Here is a 15406-nt window from a genome sequence, read left to right on the forward strand (position 1 = left end):
TTCTTTTTTTTTTTAAAACGGAATAATCCCAAATTTGTTAATATTTCCTTTGTTCTCCAATCCACCCATTCCCCCCAATTACTATGATCACGCTTCCCTGTTCTGTTGTTTGCTCCACTGAGATTAGTATCATTTGCAAATATGGACCAAGGTAGAAGGTTTTACAGAGCTGTGTGACCATCATAAACATGGTTTGTCCATTGATAAACATATTATTAAGAGGATCCAATTCTGACCCCTTTGGCATGCCATTGATGACTGTGAGCCAGTCTGAGCACATCGCATTAACCAGCACCCTCTATTTTCTATCACTAAGCCAGTTTTGAATCCAGCATTCTTAATTTGTATGCCAGCCTTATGTACAGTATAGAATGCCTTTGATACACCACAACCACTGCATTACCCATGTCCAGGATAGAACTGACTTCTTTATGGAAGCTGATCAGATTAGCCTGACATTACCAATTCCTCATAAACAAATGCTGATTGGGTGTTATAGGGCTATTTTCAATTAGATAGTTTAAGATAGCATCAAATATTTCAGCATAATACTATTTCTGGCCATTATGACTTTTGAATTTTTAGAAGTTTACCATTAGTAGAATGTCAAATATCAATACCATCCATCACCTTCCAGAAAATGACCTTTCCTGGCAGGGGCGTAACTACCGTGGAGGCAGCGGAGGCGGCTGCCACAGGGCCCAGGCCATTAGGGGGCCCGGTGACAGCTGCTACCGCTGGGTTTTTGTTTTTTTTAATAGGTCGTTACGGGCCCTATTCACTTGCCGATCCTGGTTGGGTCGGGATCGGTAAGTGACACCGCGGGCCCCACAAATACTATCATTATACTCGGGGGTCTTTGCAGACCCCCGAGTATAATGATCGGCGGACAGGGAGAGGTAAGGGAACGTAAAAAAATACTGTTACTTACCTTTCCACGATCCTGCCAGGCCTCCTTCATGCTTGTCTGACGTCTCTGACGCCACATGAATCCGTCCTGCTTCCCGGGTCATGTGACGTCCGACGTCATCAAAGAAGGACGAGAGCGGCGGCCGACAGCCGGGGAACAGGTAAGCAACAGTTTTTTTTAATGTTTTTATTCCCCCGGGTCTCCGATTATTATACTCTGGGGTCTGAAAAGACCCCAGAGTATAATAATTGTTTATAGGTGTCCACAGTGGGACATAATACTGTGTGCAGGGGACACTATTAGGGATAATACTGTGTGCAGGGGCCACTATGGGGGATAATACTGTGTGCAGGGGACACTATGGGGGATAATACTGTGTGCAGGGGACACTATGGGGGATAATACTGTGTGCAGGGGACACTATGGGGGGGTAATACTGTGTGCAGGGGACACTATGGGGGATAATACTATGTGCAGGGGACACTATTGGGGATAATACTGTGTGCAGGGGACACTATGGGGGATAATACTGTGTGCAGGGGCCTCTAATGGACATAATACTGTGTGCAGGGGCCACTAAGGGACATAATACTGTGTGCAGGGCTTACTAAGGGACATAATAGAGTGCGGAGGAGGGGGTCGGTCGAGGTCTTCGGCGTCGGTGTCGGTTGGGGGGGGCCCATGTCAAAAGTTCGCCACGGGGCCCCACCATTCCTAGTTACGCCACTGTTTCGTGGGTAACCAGTTTAAGTTCTTGCCCAAGGTTTGTCTGTGCACTTGCATTGTGTATTTACTTGTGCTTTTGTACATTTTATTGTGTATTGTATTTTTCTAAATATGCTGATTACTCGTATGATGTTAAACTGCCAATTTAAAGGTGTTGTCCATGGACTTAAATTTATCTTGGTTTATCTAGAAGATTCTTAATCATGAACCCAGGGGTTTGGCCTGGTGCCCGACTCCTGGGTCATGTGATTGGGACCAGCCCTTGACCTGATCTCACTGGTTATTTACCTGTGCTATGTGGGCTGATTATGCTAAAGACAAACAGTCCTTGATGTTGTAGGACCATCGTGTTATACAACAACAAAAAAATTGGGTTATACAGTATAAATACCTATTGCATTTAAATATTACAATGCATTTGTCTCTTCACCACAGTTGTGATATTGCACAACCCAAATTGTCCATTGACATGAAAGCAAAATATAATTTAGAATCCAAAATTTGAAACCAATAATAAAAAAAAGTGTAACCTAACATTGCTCACTAATAAAGAGGTACTGTATCTGGTTGGCTGTTCACGGCTCTATGTTGAGGATTCATCAGATCCCTCTAGGCCACAAATATAGCACAAAACAGGGTTTTGCAACAAATCAACTAAAGGAGTATTCTTACACAAGTATTTTTTTTGACACTGGCAAAAACTTAAAGTGGGAGGGGCTAGGGTACAGACACAGACATGGCTTCCGCCCGCGCCATTTTCATTATCATTTACGGTACAAAAGTGGAGCAAATGACAAAAGAATCTAGGAGGAATAACTCATCATGAATTAAGACTGCCTCCTGCTAGTGCAGGTGACTCAAGTCTGACGTAAATCTATCCCCTGTGTGTTCCTTCTGTTAGTCCTCTGATGTCTTAGGCATAATGATGGAAGGGACCAAAATCGTGGTATATAAAGTAATACTAGGTTTTGTGTACTCACACAGACCAATTTATATGATAATCTGTCCGAGTTTCTGATAAATATATGGTTTTGTCTGTTCACAATGAAAATAATTAATTATGTAATTCATTATATACAACGTTATGTATCTGATATATCAACGTTTTCACTTTTTTTCACAGGTTCACCTTTGCACAAACAGGGTTCAACTTCTTCAGTTGGTGGTGAAAAATCAAGTTCCAAGATCACTGAAGTGGGAGATGAGTTCCTGGGAGACTTCGTGGTTGGTGAGCGTGTGTGGGTCAATGGAGTAAAGTCTGGAGTGGTTCAGTATCTTGGAGAAACCCAGTTTGCTCCAGGTCAATGGGCAGGTGTTGTTTTGGATGACCCTGTCGGAAAAAATGACGGTTCTGTAGGTGGAGTACGTTATTTTGAGTGTCAACCGCTACAAGGAATATTTACCAGGCCTTCTAAGCTGACCCGACAACCTGTGGCAGATGGCACAGGGAGTGATTCACATTCAGTGGAGTCTTTGACAACTCAGAACTTGTCTTTGCATTCTGGAACTGCCACACCACCTCTGACCACTCGAATTGTGCCACTTCGGGAGAGCGTGTTAAATAGCGCCATAAAAACAGGAAATGAATCTGGATCTAACCTTTCAGACAGCGGATCAGTGAAGAAGGGTGATAAGGACCTGCGCATTGGAGATCGTGTTCTGGTCAGTCAGTTTCCTATTTACTTTTTGTATCAAATAGTTTTTTGTTAAAATTTAAATTTTTAAATGCTTTTTATTTTGGTAAGTTCATGCACCAAGAACCAATACATGGGTGTACTGAGTAACTACATATTAATATAATGAGTCTGATTAGTATTGCTAGGTATCTAAACTATAGGTTTCTAAATCTAGCATTGAACATTCTGGGTTGAGTGGTAAAAACGCAGAATGGTAAGTGTAGCACACTATCTTCTGCAATGCTTCTTTTTATATTAAAGATCATTTTTTGTGATAATGACCTCTGTGAAAGTCATTCATGCTCACTACAAAGAATCCTAGGTCTGTAATACACATCTTCCTCCATCTGTAAGGAGAATTGAAAGGAAATGTACCTCTTTTGAGAGGCACCTTTACATTATCTGTCTTATCACTTAATAGCCTCATGATGATGTGTCTGTACGCCTAAATCCAGATTTGTCTGGAATTGAGATTCTGTTTTCTTGTGATGTTTTACGTGATACTGTATATCCTGTTAACCTAGTGCTCAGGATGTAGCTGATAACATGATATCACACCTCTGAACTAGGTAGATCAACTATACGGAAAGATCATCGCAAAAACTTGGTTTGATTGTACATTTTGTAGCCAGATCGGAAAAGGCAATTGTCCTTGGGAGAGCACTTTGAGACATGTGGGCACAATCTTTTAAGCTCACAGCATTTTGACATCACTAAATGTTGCTCTGAAATCACAGCTTCATTCACGACCTGTTACAAGGTAGGCACTCTTCTGTGGACAAGTGTCAATGGCGCTCAGACATATGCAGTACCACGCATCCAAGCACCATTTAGTTGTAGCTCGCTATAGAACTCAGCATACTGCTCATTATTTCAGTTCTATAGTGAGCTACACCAAAATGGCACTCGGACATGCGCAGTTCCGATCTGAACAGAGCAGAACTATGCATGCAGCAACGCGATCTGGATGGAAAAACATCCAGGGAGGAGGAGGGCAGATGGAGCACAAGCAATGGAGGGGCATGAATAAAGGTATGATGTGGGGGGAGGGGGTGCTTGGAGGCCCTGAAGAATGCTGAGGATGCTCAGTGGGCTCATTTACATAAAGTAATTAACCAGCATTAGAACAGAACGGCGGGGAGAATAAAAAAAATGTAAGGTTGTAGTATAAGCATTTTAAGGGATCTTATCATTAAAATGCAATTTTTTTCTGACTAACACATAGGAATAGCCTTAAAGGCTATTCTTCTACCTTTAGATGTCTTCTCCATGCCACCATTCGGTAGAAATCCCGTTTTTCTTCGGTATGCAAATGAGTTTTCTCGCAGCACTGGAGGCGGTCCCCAGTGCCCAAACAGCACTGGGGGTGTCCCCAATGCTGCAAGAGAACTCTCCAGCGACGCCTCTATCTTCTTCTGGAATGGCCTCTTCACATGTCTTCTTCTGGCACTGGGGTTAAACTGTTACGCTTGCGCAAGCCTGCTCTGCCGTTGGTCCTTGGGCAGAGCCGACTGCACATGTGGGCTGCCATTTTTTGTGGCCGCTTACGCGAGCATGCGCAGTATGCTCCTGTGGTTCAACAGAGTACAGGAGTGTACTGCGCATGCTCGCGTAAGAGGCCACAGAAAAATGACCACCTGCCCGACAGCAGAGCCAACTTGCGCATGCGTAAAAGTTTGACCCCAAGAAGACACGTGAAGAGGCCATTCCTGAAGAAGATAGAGGCGTCTGAGAGTTCTCTCGCAGCATTGGGGACGCCCCCAGTGTTGTTTGATTGCTGAAGACTGCTCCCAGTTCTGCAAGAGAACTCATTTGCATACCGAAGAAAACCGGGATTTCTACCGAATAGCTGAGCGGAGAAGACATCTAAAGATAGAAGAAGAATAGCCTTTCTTAAGGCTATTCCTACGTGTTAGTCCGAAAAAAATAGCATTTTAATGATAGAATCCCTTTAAAGGCTATTCAGGAATCTCAAAACCAATGATAGAATCCCTTTAAACTTCTTTTCCTCTGCAGTCAAAATGCTATGATCTCCAAAATAAATTATGTGGATGGTAAGCACAGACTACTATTATTATTATTGTTGTTGTTGTTATTATTTATATAACACCGTTAATTTAAATTTCTGTGTGCAAGTTCTATAATTTGGGTGGCGTCTACAGGGCCATATGGTGTGACAGAAGTTGCAACAGAAATATATATAAGATGTTAATAGGCACGTTTTTATATGGTACCTTTAGCCAGTTTATTTGGGAGTTGTACCACCTTATGTACTCACTTCAGTAAACCAGTCTCAAGGATTGATTGAGGCCCTGTAGCTACAGAGGAGGCAAAGTGTGCAGCATTGTCTATGTACATAACAAAAGTATTTCTCCCTAGCATAAAATCATAGAATTCCTATCTATTGGTGCGACATATGATGCTTCCAGATGATTCAGGCAGTCTACTTGCAGTCTTGAAATTCTTGAGACATTAACTTGGACTGCAGATGTTTATGCTCCCAGCACTATATTGCCATGTGGCAATCGGATACCGGGATGGGGAAGTGCAGTCATTGAGAGGAAATGATGCACATCATCTAAAAATCTTAAAGACAGCTCCATAAAAACCCACAGCAGTTAGGTTAGGATATAAATGACTAGAAGTATTTGTTTATATATGTATCTTTTTTTACAGTAAGTGAATACTATAAGTTCTATATATTACATTTAGCAATTTGCTGTAATACAGGAAGGGAAGTGCATCCTCAACTTTGTGGGAACTGGAATATTTACTAAGAATAGAATTTATTGACCATTTCCTTTTCCGACATGCACTGTGCTGAATAGTATGTCAACTTGAGTACATCCAGGGAATCATTAAGGGAAATGCCTCAAAGTGCATGCTTTATTTAGGTTACATTTGATATAACATTTTTTTCATATGAGGTCAACCATCTATTACAGTTTTCATGTTACAAACTCTACTGCACAGATCATATACAATGTATTATATACAGTTATGGGATAATGTTATATAAGATAAAAAGAGCATGTTAGGCTAGGTTCACACTAGCATTTGGGCCCACATGGGGACCCAAAAGACAGAGACCCTGTCTGCTTAAAAAGTGGTTACATGCGTAACCCCGCAGACCGCATAGAATATAACAGCGTCCGCCAGGTTTTCATCTGGTTTCTGATGTTTTATACTGAAACTGTCAGAAAAAAAAAAGTTCTCCTTTATTTTACCTGCAAAGTGGATGCGATTCTGGTTAACCCCATCCACATATTGCAGAAGAATATACATAGATAGATAGATAATCCTTTAATAGTCCCACCTTGGGGAAATTTCAGCGTGTTACAGCAGCATAGTAATACAGATACAGGATAATACAGAGTAATATGTTACAGACGTAGACACAGATAAGCTGAGAAGAGAAGATATACTAGGAGTCCATGGCAGCTAAGGAAAAACAGAAGAGAAAGAGGAAGACCTCATGGTCATCCTCATAATCATTAGTTCTCTGTGCGGAGAGCTCTTCGTTTGGTCTGATGTAGATTATACAGCCTGGTCGCGGTTGGAAGGAAGGACCTGCGATAGCGCTCCTTCTCACACTTGGGGTGAAGCAGACGGTCGCTTACAGTGCTGCCAAGTCCCATCAGGGTCCCATACATGGGGTGGGATTTGTTCTCCCGCATGGAGGTCACCACAGACAGTATCCTTCTGTCACCCACCACCTGTACTGGGTCCAAGGGGCTCCCCAGGACAGAGCTGGCCCTCCTGATCAGCCTGTCAAGTCTATTTCTGTCCCTGGTTGATATACTGCTTCCCCAGCAGGCCACACCGAAAAAGATGGCTGAGGCAACCACAGAGTTGAAGAAGGCCCTAAGAAGTGTCCCCTGGATTCCGAAGGCCCTCAGCCTCCTGAGCAGGTAGAGTCTGCTGTGGCCCTTTCTGTGCAGCGCCTCCAGGTGGTCAGCCCAGTCTAGTTTATTATTGAGGAGCACACCCAGATACTTATAGGTCCTGACTATCTCAATACATGTTCCTTGGATCTCCACCGGGGTCGGAGCACCTCTCCGTTTACTAAAGTCCACCACCATCTCCTTGGTCTTCCCAGCATTAATCCTGAGCTGGTTCTGCTGGCACCATTCAACAAAATCCCGGTTTAAGTCTCTGTATTCCCTATCATCGCCATCAGTGATAAGGCCGACTATAGCAGAGTCATCGGAGTACTTCTGTAAGTAACAGCTGGATGAGTTGTGCCTGAAGTCAGCAGTGTACAGTGTGAAGAGGAATGGGGCAAGAACTGTACCTTGAGGTGCCCCCGTACTACAGATCACAGTGTCAGACACACAGTCCTGGGCTCTCACATACTGAGGGCGGTTTGTCAGGTAGTCTAGGATCCAGTTGGACAGGTGATGGTCCACACCACCAAGGTTCAGCTTCTCCCTCAGTAGCCCTGGCTGAATGGTGTTGAACGCACTGGAGAAATCAAAGAACATTATTCTCACAGTGTTCCCGGGTTTCTCCAGGTGAGAGAGAGCTCTGTGAAGAAGGTGGATGATGGCGTCATCTACCCCAATGCCTGGCCGGTAGGCAAACTGGAGGGGGTCCAGAGCGGAGCTCACTAGGGGGCGTAGGTGTGTCATGTCAATATCCACAGACTGTTGCATTTTTGTAAATCGCAGCATGTCAATTATACCTATGGAATCGCTGGAGTTTTCCGTATAGGTATAATTGGGAAACAGCAGGGTCCCATACCTATAAATCTTTATTGATGGCTATATAGAGCCATGGTACAGCATGTAGTTTTTGTTTTTTTCTTTCCCCTCACACAGGATTTATCATTAACTATTACCATAGCAGTTGTGATAGTTTACCACAGCTAATGATTTTATTTTTGTTTTTCTGTGTCTCCATTAGTATTTATCGTGGGAGTTTTTTAGTGCATGCTATGCCATCAGTAGGGGTGCTATACTTGCAACACGTAGACAATTTTAACGCTGTCTGCGGTTGTTCTAATGTACTAATAAATCATCAGTTTCTACGTATCGTACTGCATTTTCCTATTCTGTTTTGATTGTGAATGCTGAGCTGTGCACGCCAAGTGGATGTATACGGGTACAATTCACTGCACCCACATGATTTTTCATTACATAAATTCCAGGAGCTCAAACTGTAGATAAATCCTGCTTATGCGAAGTTTGTATTACCACATTATATAGTGTGTTGCGTGACAACGATATGCGCACATACATACATATGACATAGATATAGATAAGAGAACAATGTAAACAACATCCATCATTAGAACATTGTAAGAAGTTCCACATGCTATGATTCTTTGAAGTTCCAATGTTTGATCTGATTATTGTAATTACAGGTAACAACTCTTTTTGATAGGATGTGACTTGGGCTGTTTTCAGACGACCGTGCTGCAACTGGCCAGCCGTGAATTAAAAGCACGAGCGGCACATGGGGGACATGGGGATGTTTCCTGTGTGCCGCCTGTGCACGGACCATGCTTCTATGGCTCCTTTCATTGAATGAATAAGACCCATGGAAGCAAGGGAGCAAAATAGGACAAGAGTAGGACCTGTTCTATATTTTGTGGCCCGGACAGTCGGCACGCACACCGAAAATCACGGTCATATGTATGGGCCCATTGAAATGAATGGGTCAGTGTGTTATCCATGAAAAAACACAGATAGCACACTGGCCACGGTCGTCTGCAAGGGGCCTTAGGCTTAATTCACATGACTGGTTTTAGAGTCCTTTTCTCTCATCCATCATAGGATGAGCAGAACAGACGTAAACCACAATAGAAAAGCCAAGCCTTCATTCACATGGCTGTGGGTGAAAATGGTTCTGAAAAATGCCCAGTTTTCAACGGCTGTTATAAACCCAAGGGTTTCCCTTTTACCCAAATCTTTTATCAATTGCAGTGTATTGAGGGATCAGTGAAAACGGACAAAAATAAAGCATGAACTATCTTTTGATAGCCTGTAGCAATGGACCATCAAAATATTGGTCATGTGAATAGCCCCCATCAGCAGACATCCGTCCGTCCCATGGCCGCTTTGAGAACACATTGGTTTCATTGTGTCTATTCACATGTCCATTTTTTGACTGACCACTTTTAACAGCAGTCAGACAAACTGACATGCACACCCTTTGTTTTTTTAACTGATGTAAAACAGATTGATGTCCGTTTTATGTTCATCAGCAGGTTTGTTCAAAAAAAGACCAAAATTATTAATTTTGTGCAATGAAAGCACACGAACCACATAGACTATAATGGGATCCATGTGCTTTCCATACAGTGTCCTCACAAGTCATGTGGTGAGGAAATTAGTTAATGAACTACTTTTCTCTCCACATGTTCCGTGCGGACACCATGTGGAAAAAACTTGGACCCCATTATAGTCTATGGGGTCCGTGTGCTTTCATTGCTCACTGCTTGTCAGTGCATTCAGTATTCTGTTTGGGGGGGTCCCCATGCAGACTCCCCAAATGGAATACCGAACACAGATGTGAACCAGGCCTTATATGACCTTATGCAGACAGGATTTTTCAGATGAAGGGTGCAAGGTCCATAAAGGTATTCGACTGCCCTGCACTGAACCCTGACCTCAGCCCAATCAAACACCTTTGAGGTGAACTGTGAGCAAAGATCTCTGGTTCAACATCACTATCTGACCTCACAAGTAGGGTTGAGCCGATCATGAACTTTCAGGATCGTTTTTAAAATCCGATTTCCGATCATTTTCCATTAGAACCCGATCCCAATCCCAATTCCGATCCCAATGCAAGTCAATGGGATTTTTTTTAATAATCGAAGATCAGATTTAAAAATTTTTGGACTGCACGCTGTTTAGTGATTAAAAAAAAAATTCCCCCGGCTACTTAGCCCCCCTGGTGTCCACTTACCTGCACAGATCGCTGCCGCTCCCCGTTCTTCCCGGTCCGGTCCTCTCTCATTGACATTTCTTCAGAGCGCCGTACACGCCCCCACCTCCCTAAGCTAGTGTTAGAGATGATGGGAGTAGGCGGGGCTTGTTGTGGCTTAGGAGAGTGTGGGCGGGGAGATGTTAGTGCATCACTCATGTCTCCCCTCCCAGTACCCGGCCACACTCTCCTAAGCCACAAGCCCCGCCTTCTCTCAGCATCTCTAACAGAAGAGGAGTGAGAAGAAAGGAACCGGCAGCGACAGCACTTCTGTGCAGGTAAGTTGAGCGAAGTTTGCGAGTAGATAGATACTATCTACTCTTCTGCTTCTTCCCTGCTTTACTGTATACTCAGCTCTGCTACATCTAAGATGGGGGAAGGAGGTTTAGTTGAGGTTAATTTTTATTTCATCCTGGGCAACCCCTTTAACTACCCTCTTAAATAAAATTGCTTTTTGATCTCTTGTATATGGCAGTGAAATAAGCAGGTGGCAAACAGAAACCTTTGTTCTTTGTAGAAGCCAGAATCCAACAGAGTAAAACTCCATATGCTTCCAAATGAAGTTTGAGATATACAAAAGTACAATAAGAAGCCTTTGTGTAGTTGAACACATTTCCTCTTTCCACATGCATTTGTTCTGGTGCCAAAAATATAATCGTAGTATATTTTATTGTTGATTTTTGGATTAGATTGAGCAGTGTTTTAAACAACAAATCTATAAATACAAATCTTAAACATGTGCAATACACATTGTGACTTTATACCTCATTCCCTGCCATACTAGTATTTGATACCTATAACTAAAGTGTAGTATTGTATATAAGTGTATTATTGCTTTTTATGTTTGCCATATTGTTTAGTGCATATTACATTTCATCTTCATGTTCCTAATCTATAGAGGTTTATTTTGGCTGTGACACCATTTATTTATAGCTGTTAGATTTCTGAATTACACGTACTATGTTTTGTCTTTCAGGTTGGTGGTACAAAAACGGGTGTAGTTCGCTATGTTGGAGAGACAGATTTTGCAAAAGGAGAGTGGTGTGGAGTGGAGCTGGATGAACCCTTGGGAAAAAACGACGGAGCTGTAGCTGGAACCAGGTATGAATGAATAAAATGCTTACATAAATATAAACAAGTAACATTTTTAGAATTATTATAATAGTGTCTGAATATGAACATGGTACCCATGTTGGTATGGTTAGAGTAGATACTATATTTCAGATAATGACTCTTAAATAATTACCTACTACAAACTCTGTTAACATGATGTAGGGGAGGTATCTCAGTAGTGGCAACATTGCGGACCCAACCAGTCAAAGACAGGGACACAAAATATGCAGCAAACAGGTTTATTTATATTTTTTTAAAAAACAGGAAAGTAAATAAACCTTGACTTCAAGCACAAATTGAGCAAATAAAATACAGCCTTAACTTCAGGCAAAAAATGATGTGAAACAAAATCCTGCTCGTCCGGGCTCTTAACTGAACAGTAACAGTAAACTAACTATAAGTTTGGCGTACTACCAGTCACATGAACAAACAAATTAGCATGATGCAGTCTCACCAGACACAGATTATCAGGACAGCCCCAGATGCCTCCTCTCACTCCCTGGATCTGCCCTGAAGTGCAGGCTCTTCAGCCTTTTATAGGCCAGTAATGAGCCTATGACCCACACCTGTGCTTAAGCCTATGCCAGACCAGCCCTGGACCACACATAGGTCAGAAAACTGGAGTAGATGTAGCACTCTGCCTCTCACTTCTCACAATGTTTAATCTGAGTCATTCTTGGATTACAAGGTCATTCATTTGAATTGCCAGCATATAACACTCCATTTTGGTCAGACATGGCTTCCCTTGACAATAACAGTTTTTGCTAGATCAACATCAATCCCTTTAAAACATATATAACATTCAACAAAATTTTTAAATCATTAGTAAAGCCATCATACATGTTACATTTACATTCCCAACCCTCATATATTCTCGTAATCTGTTTAGTAATAAAAACACCACTTCAGATGTTGGAGCTACGGGTAGAAATGGTAGGGGCTAGAGAAAAACATATAACTGTGCCAGAATCAGTGGAGCAGCACTTATTGAAAGATGCAATAAATTGAAGTTGGTAGAAGCTTTTAAAGGTCAGGGCAGGTTCACACATGGCTCGGTCTCCGCTTTGCAGGTTTCTGTCTTCTGCCCGAGAAACTGGACAGGAGATGGAAACCGGCAGTCAGTTTTCAAACCCATTCATTTGAATGGGTTTGCAAAGTGCTAGCCCCTGAGCGTCTTGTTCCTCTCCGCGGCGAAACGTTTTTTTTTTTAAAGGGACAGAAAGTTGTACATGCAGGACTGTGTCCGGTTAAAAAAATTCAAAAACGGTTTTGCCACGCAGACCAGAAGATGCTCACGGGCTAACACTGACTGCTGGGTCTTCGTCTCTTGTCCAGTTTCTCGGGCAGAAGACGGGAACCCATAAAGTGGAGACCGGGTGCAGGTGTGAACCCGCCTTCACTTTTTAATAGTACTATCTTTCTAGTTGTATGTAAACATACTTGTAAGCTCTAAAAGCCCACACCATTTCCCAGCATCCATGGACTACTCTAGATCATGCTTTATAATTATTAATATGATACTAAACATGATATAATCCAGAACACAAATAGGGAACGATTAAGGTATCTTCAACCTGATTTTGTCCCCCTGGTAATCCATGCTTATAGTAACATTAGACTGACAGTGGAAGATATTCCCTTCTTTGTGTGTCTGGATTTACCGTAGTAAATAAAGAGCTTTGTTAAATGAAAATGTAATAGGTCACCTTCATCAAAAATGAATCTAATCTCATCAAATAATCATGAATGTCATTTGCAATTGAAAATGATATTGTTACTGTATGCTTCCTGTTCTTATTTTTCCGCATGTTTATAGGTCATGCATGATTTATACTTTCCTTTCAAGGGTCCATATATCTGTGCATTTTCACCTGGTTTCAGCATATTTTATGTGGCACTTTCTGTCAATGAAGAGTCATGCCAAAAACAACTTTTCAAACATTGGCTTACTGTATGTCAATATATGTCGATATATTTCTAATAGGCTATAAGTAAAGGTAGCCCAACTGAATATATTCTAGCCTTTTTCCCCAAACTCCATGGCAGTCTGGCGGAACTATCAGTAGAAATAAAGGACCAGATGGGTTTCTGGGAGTTATGTTTGGATCATATTTCCATGTGTTTCAATAGTGATCTTCCCAGTTTTTGAGGTGGGTATCACTGGGCATGCAGAAAGCTTTAGTCAAATTTGTGGCCATAACTGAATTGATCTATTCTAAAGGTATCAGAACCTGTTAGATTAAGCCTATGTTCACATAAACATCATAATCGCTGTGTGATGGCCATTTTGTTTAATGGCTGTCACACGGCTGCATTTAAAATCCATTCACGAAAATTGAGTCTATTCACATGCCTTTAATGGACCCTTTTAACAGATCATCAGAACACAGGTCGCGTTCTATTTTTCCGTTTTCTCAGATCTCTCAATACATTCAAATACATGAGGGATCCAAGACAAGGGTGTCCCTTGGGTGCAAGATGGCTGTGCAAAGTTTATATTGTGGAAACGAAACTTTTTGGTTACTGCGGAAAAGCAGTTCCAGCAAAGTTCATTTTGAGTCATTTCTTCCGCACATAATTGAAAAAAAGCTGCGCAAAACTTTCTCAAAGTGCCTGCCTTTTAAAATACTCTAATAAGCTGAGCATATATACTGTATATGTTTTTCGAGGTATGGGATGAATGACTATTGGCTGAACAAGTGTTTGGCTGACAGCAATTGAAGATCTCTGGTCATGTTGACAGTCGGACTACATTTTTTTTACTTAAACTGTGTCTTTGACAATGACATTATATGAAAATAAAGAAGGTATTGTCATTTGCTGAATCACTCCTGTTGGAAGACATATGTCATGTAGTTTAAACATGGCTGTCTATAAGATACCCATATTTGTTAAACTAGTAAGTACTAATAGCTTCATTTTTTACAGCCCCTAGGACAGGGGTCAGCATTCCCCGGTACGCGAGCTAAGATTGGCACACGAGGCATATTTACTTAGCTTGGCAGCAAGATGGTACTTAGACTAACTCGCCCAGCAGTTTCATTTGGACAAAACACGGCTGAAACAAAACTGCTATTATATTCTGGGCTGTCTTCAGACCCCAAAGTATAATAAGCTAAGGCCCAGGGGAGGTGACCAAACATAAAAAACTCTGCCTGAGAACAGAGATTGCTGATTGGGCCTCAGGGGTTATGTTGGGATCATGACGAGGTGTTTTTGCACAAAAAAAAAATGAAGGCAGTCTTCCAATAAAAATTCGTGCATTTTTGTGCAAAAATGCACCATGTGAATGTAGCTTAAGGGTGAGTTCACATGGAGGAAAGTGGAGCGCAATCTGGCATGTATACACGTGTCGGCAGATTGTGCTTCGCAAAAGCTCCCATTCATTTCAATGGGAGTGAGGATCGTAGACGCGGCGTTATTTTGTGGCCACAAAATCACGGCAGGCGAAATAGCGCCGCATATATACGATCCTGGCTCCCATTGAAATCAATGGGAGCGTGAACGGCCCGCAAAAGCTCATGCGGCGTATACGTGCCACATTACACGGCACTTTACTCCGTGTGAACTCACCCTTACAGTGAAGTGAAAGTACCAGTGGCCTAGGACTATAGCTGCATCCAGTCAATCCTTTCAACCCTGGTCATATGATGTGCCAGAAGGGGACCCAATACAGCTATACCTTGTGCCCTAAATAAAAATGGCCCTGAATGGCAGGTAGCATAGCCTGCCCCTTGTAGCTCAGCACATCAGTCTGTTCTTACGGGTGAAAATGCGTAGATGGACTGACTACTCTCCCTAACTCCTAGCCAGTAAAAATACAAAGGTAGAACAGAATGCCAAAGAGTTATATTCTTTCACTAATATTGTATAATAAGTGCTTTTATATTATAGTGCTAAGTTTCATATACTGTATAACCCTTCATCAGGTATGCATTTTTTTTTATCACAAAGTGTAGGATGAAGAGGGGAGTCTTGAAGGGGGCTTAAGCAGGGGCATAGGGGTGTAGCTACCAGGGCATGTGTGTGTGTGTGTGTGTGTGTGGGGGGG

The 15406-nt window shown here is 42.2% G+C and overlaps 1 protein-coding gene across 3 annotated transcripts in view; it reads left to right on the forward strand.

The window, feature by feature from the left end:
* CLIP2 (CAP-Gly domain containing linker protein 2) overlaps positions 1–15406 on the forward strand; it is an 84594-nt gene that overhangs the window by 36991 nt on the left and 32197 nt on the right. For all 3 annotated transcript variants that reach the window (XM_075264866.1, XM_075264865.1, XM_075264867.1), the window contains exons 3-4: positions 2760–3298; positions 11219–11343. In XM_075264866.1, the coding sequence (XP_075120967.1) occupies positions 2760–3298; positions 11219–11343 (664 nt within the window). The remainder of the gene's footprint in view (positions 1–2759; positions 3299–11218; positions 11344–15406) is intronic.

Source organism: Leptodactylus fuscus, chromosome 2 (assembly GCF_031893055.1).
Source record: "Leptodactylus fuscus isolate aLepFus1 chromosome 2, aLepFus1.hap2, whole genome shotgun sequence".
Classification (NCBI taxonomy): domain Eukaryota; kingdom Metazoa; phylum Chordata; class Amphibia; order Anura; family Leptodactylidae; genus Leptodactylus; species Leptodactylus fuscus.